Genomic DNA, 5601 nt, shown 5'->3' on the forward strand with positions numbered 1-5601 from the left:
TGATGGCTTCTACTCTGCTAAGTAGGACCGAGGCCTTTCACTTACAAATCCAAAAGGATTTTTATTTCAGAATTTTTTTTTTTTTGCTTTTCAAAGTTTTTTTTTGGGGGGGGCTGAAACATTTTAATCTGATGGAAACACATAACACTGTACAAGGAGGTCTCAAGTTTCTCTGCAGATTATAAGAAAGACCCCAGAAATCACTAGGTTAGCCTTTGGAAGAGAAGCGAGGCAAAGCGGGAAAGTTCTGTGGTCTGCCTTCCTGTCCCTCGTAGATCCAGTCCTGAGCAGAGCTCTTGTAATTTACTAGTTCCTCAGGGAGAAACCACAAGCCAATCTCTTTCTCCGCACTCTCCACAGAATCACTGCCATGGATAATATTCCTGCCAACTTGAATACAAAAGTCCTCACGGATGGTCCCAGGCTTGGAGTCCACAGGATTGGTCTCCCCAAGCATCACTCGGCCAGTCTTTACCACATTCAGTCCCTCCCAGACCATGGCAACCACTGGCCCTGAGTGCATGTATTTCACCAGGCTGGCATAGAATGGACGGTCCTTCAGGTCAATGTGGTGTTCCTTAAGAAAGTTTTCAGATGCCCGCATGAATTTCAAACCGACAAGGTGGAATCCCTTCTGTTCAAAACGTTTGATGATGTCTCCTACAAGGCCTTGCTGGACCCCATCAGGAGTGATGGCGATGAAGGTGAACTCACTGTTGGCCATGGTCCCTTCTAGCTGCTTGGGTTTTAATTCCCCAAAGTATTTTTGCAATTTCTTTCCAGTCATTCAATGAAATAGCTCTAAATGATAGAAGATACACTGTTTACTCTAATTAATTTCTATTAATATTGGAGAAACTAGTGCTGAGGTTTCTGAGTTTTATGAAGTTTCTATCTTGTCATAGTTTTATTGTAAATATTTGCCTGAATATTTATATCCACTCTTTCAAGATAATACTGTAAGCATAATGATTAAAGTGACCCACATTGTTATTGTTGTTATTGTTAAGTGCGATCGAATCAGTGCTGACTCATAGTGACACTTTATAGGGTTTCCCAGGATCCTTTGGAGAGCTTGAACCCTTTGCCTTGCAGTTCAAACTGACCTTGTAGTCCAGAGCATTAATCTGCAGCACCACACCTGACTCGTAATGACCTCATGCATGATGGAACAGAAAGTGCCTGGTCCTGCAATATCCCCACTGGTGATTGTGGATTGAACTGTTATGAGTCACAGGTTTTTCACTGTGGCTGGTTTTTGGAAATAGATCACTAGATCTTTCTTCCTAGTCTGCCTTAGTCTAAAAGCTTCACTAAAATCCATTTAGCATCATAACAAAACACAAGCTTCCAAGGATATACAGGTGGTGCTTTGGTCAGGAATGGAACTTGGCCTCCTGAATGAAAGGTGTGAATTCACTCAGCCACCTAAGGTGACATGAATACAGTTGATGGTGGGTATGAAGTATTTCTTGGAGTCCTCAGGGAATAGGAAGAACTGCTTTTCTGTGGGTCACTTACTTAAAAGAATATATTCATTTATTCAACTTATGAAAATGTTTCAGCAAACGTATTATCAGATGCTTAATAACAGTGCATTGCATAATAGGAAGGAATTTTTGCTCTTATTTTTCTTTCTAGGTTGGATATTTTTAATTGGGATAAGTAAGGAAAGCTTGTTACTCACTTTGACTCCTTGAGAAGACAATGTGGTCGCTATGGGTTGGAATCGACTCAATGGAACTTAACAACAAATATCTCTTGAAATTGTGTCTTAAGTACATAGAGAAGTTCCTCTTTCTCACCTGTGAAATTGGTTGTGGTGGTGATTGGACCCTGGAGTCAGTTCCGACTCAAAGCGACACTATGTGGGTTTCTGAGGCTTTAAATCTCTACAGGATCAGAAAGCCTCATCTTTCTCCTGCGGAGCAATTTGTAGATTGGAAACTGCTGACCTTGTGTTTAGCAGCCCAACAAGTAATCCACTACCCTAACAGGGCTCCTTGCCTGTTGTTATATTGTTGTTGTTAAGTGCCGTCGAGTCGCTTCCGACCCATAGCGACCCTGAACGGGGTTCCCGAGGCTGTAAACCTTTACGCGAGCAGAAAGCCTCATCTTTCTCCTGCAGAGCAGCTGGTAGTTTGGAACCGCTGACTTGGAGGTTCACAGACCGATTCGTAACCACTATGCTACCAGAGCTCCTTGTTGTTAAATTGTTGTTGTTGCTGTTGTTATGTGCCATGGAGTAGATAGGTTCCCACTCATAGCAACCCTGTACAGGGTTTCCGAGGCTGTAAATCTTTACGGGAGCAGAAAGCCTCATCTTTCTCCAGCGGAACAGCTGGTAGTTTCGAACTGCTGACTTTGCGGTCCACAGGCCGATTTATAACCACTACGCTACCAGGGCAGAGCAAATTCTAACTTTTCTGTAGGGATTATGTAAGGATCCCTGGTTAGTTTAGTGGGTTTACGCTTTGGGCTGCTAACCGAGAGGTCAGCAGTCCAAATCTACCAGCTGCTTCTTGGGAAAAAGATAAGGTTTTCTACTCCCATTAAGATTTACAGCCTCAGAAACCCTCTAATCATTATGAGTCAGAACAAACTTGATAGCATGCAGCACAGCACACATAGTGGGGTAATGTCTGATTTGACAAGGAGCTTTTCTAGGGTAGTGAGAATTAGATGTAAACAAAATTCACAACTGGCTTCCTGTAATTCAAGAAAATTCAAATTTTATTTTGGAATTTTTGTTTTGAAAAAAATTCATGCATTTTTTAACGGAGCCAGAATTTTATGAATCAGGGTTAGTCTGAGTCCATGGTTACTGGCAGGAGTTTTTGAGCGAAGTCTGAAGAGTCTAGTGACTTGTCTGTTTTACTGATAGTCAGGGCTGTTAATTTTAACTCATTTTGGTAGGTGTTTAAAGCACCTTGAATAAACAAGTTAGTACATGAATAAATGAATTAAAGAGTGAATAGCAAAACTGCAAATCTAATTATAGAAGATTTTGGCACCTATTTCATTATTATAAAATTATGAAAAGTGCTAATAGAATTTCAATCAGTCAAAGCTTTTAATATCTGCTTTAATAAATAAATTAGGAAACAAAAACATAACTTTCACAGTTTATAGTTATAGGTTGGTATTTAACAAAATAAACTATTGAAGTGCTTACAAATGGTTTCTATTCTTTAGAAGGTCAAATCTACACAATTTATTTAGCACATAAGCATGTTTATTCCTATAAAACATACAAAGCTTGCTATGTTATGATGGTCATGGATCACATTGCTGATTTTAAATTTTTGTAAGTTACTATTGTATTTGAAAATTCTGATAAATGCATGGGGTGGGAAAGATTATCCTCTTTAAAAAATTTAGAACATATATGTACAGACATTCTGAAAGTTACCTGGTTCATCTGTCATAGTCTAGCCAAGCCTGGAATCCAGAACCTCCAAGTTTTAAGAATAATGGACATCTAAGGAGCTCTGGTACAGGCAGTCATTCAAACAGAACAAGGGGATACTAAATGGAAATCAGAAAAGGTGTGTGTCAGGAATACATCCTATTCAACATACCTGTTCAATCTCTATGCTGAGCAAATAATCTGAGAAGCTAAATCATATGAAGAAGAGCGTTGCTTTAGGATTGGAGGACAGCATAGTAATGAACTGGGATATGCAGATGATACAACTGTGCTTGCTGAAAGTGAAGAGGACTTGAAATACATTTAATGAAGATCAAATAATATAGCCTTCAGTATCAATTGCACGTCAGTATAAAGAAAATAAAAAACCCTCACAACTGGATCAATAAACAGCATAATGATAAATGGAGAAAAGATACAAGTTGTCAAGGATTTAATTTTGCTTGCATCCATAATCAACACTCATAGAAACAATGCCAAGAAGCAAAATAATACATCAGGTAAATATGCAACAAAGACTGCTTTAAAGTATAAAAGAGCAAAGATATCTCTTTGAGGACTAAAGTGCACCTGACTCAAGCCAAGGTATTTTCTTTGGAAGCTCACCAGCCACTCCTCAAAATCCCTATACAGGGTCACTGTGGGTTGGAACAGACTCAACAACACTTAACTACAACAGCAACAACAACATGCATATGAAAACTGAGTAAGGAGGACTGTAAAAAAAAATGTTACATTTGAGTTCTGATGTTGTTTTGAATACTGATATTACAATGGACAGGTAACCATCTCTCTGGTATTTTCAGCTTTCAGCCAAGATCCATCTGATGTCAGCAATGATAACTAGTTTCGCATCCTCTTTTGAACCCAGCTTGAGTTTCTGGCAGTTCCCTACTGATGTACTGTTGCAATCTTAATATAATTTCTGTTAAAATTTTGCTACTTTCAATGAAAAGAGTCTTGTCTAATCATTTAGTTTAGTCAACTAGTTGTTATCCCTAGTATTTTGCATATAAATGATAGATTTATAACATCTCAAACAATGTGAAATTCTTATAGTATGCTTGTTGTTAAGTGCCATCGAGTGAGTTCCGAATCATAGCGACCCTGTATAGATAGGGTTTCCAAGGAGCGACTGGTGGGTTTGAACTGTCAGCCTTGCTTTTCAAACCAACCTTTTGGTCCAGTGCTTACCCTACAGTGCCATACCAGAACTGCTTAATATTGAGGAAATTAACATCCAATATTTTCCAAATGGGAACTTCACCCAATAACTATGAATTACCATACCATGAAGGAGCTCTGGTAGTGTAGTGGTTACGAATCGGGCTGCTAGCTGCAAGGTCAGCAGTTCAAAACTACCAGCTGCTCCGCAGGAGAAAGATAAGGCTTTCTGTTTCTGGGAAGATTTACAGTCGGAACCGACTCCACGGCACATAACAACAACAACAAACCATACCTTGATTTCAAATTAAACCTGGGCATTGAAAAAGAGATATAACGTTGTTTCAATTATTTCTGATCTGTGATCTAACTGAGACATTCTAATTTAAGGAAAAATAAACAGTAGAAATAATTTATCTAATAGTCAGACTAGGCATTTAGTAGCTAGTCCTTCACCTTAACAAAGCCCCTGGAGGCTATACTGCAGTGGAATTGTATCATACTCAATAGATGCTGTCTTCACTGTGGACGAACTGTAAACTTGTCAATGCAGACACTCTGTTTATGAGAGTTTTCCCTTTAGGTCCACAGACACATGATATGTATATCATCAAAAGAGGAGGGAACAGAGATGATGGGAACATAAAACATTGGCAGAGCTGCAAAGACAATGAAACTTCTTTTTGACACATATTGTACAACATTTCCAAAGTCTTGGGAATATTTTTGGTATATTTTAACTGCCAAATGATTTTTTTAAATGTGTAACTCTTCTTTTTTCTTTATCAGTGACAATACATGTCTGAACTGACAGTATTCTACACACCTATAGCTTTAATTACATGTCTGAGATGTTTCCATCAGTCTGCTTGCACCAGACCTATTTTCATGTTGGCTTTAAAACTCTTTTAAAATAACATTAAAAGATGACATGTTAAGTCCTATTTAGCTTTCTGGAGTTAGTTAATTGAACATATTGAACTTTCTTAGGGCAAAATGCTTTTGTA

General features: G+C 38.6%; 1 protein-coding gene across 1 annotated transcript; it reads right to left on the reverse strand.

The window, feature by feature from the left end:
• Positions 1-208: 208 nt before the first annotated feature.
• Positions 209-742, reverse strand: LOC102826052 (nucleoside diphosphate kinase A 1-like). Its single transcript, XM_006871223.1, has one exon. It carries the CDS (start codon positions 722-724, stop codon positions 209-211), a length of 516 nt encoding a protein of 171 aa, XP_006871285.1. The 5' UTR covers positions 725-742.
• Positions 743-5601: the final 4859 nt, after the last annotated feature.

The sequence above is a fragment of the Chrysochloris asiatica genome, unplaced genomic scaffold (genome assembly GCF_000296735.1).
Source record: "Chrysochloris asiatica unplaced genomic scaffold, ChrAsi1.0 scaffold00163, whole genome shotgun sequence".
Classification (NCBI taxonomy): Eukaryota; Metazoa; Chordata; class Mammalia; order Afrosoricida; family Chrysochloridae; genus Chrysochloris; species Chrysochloris asiatica.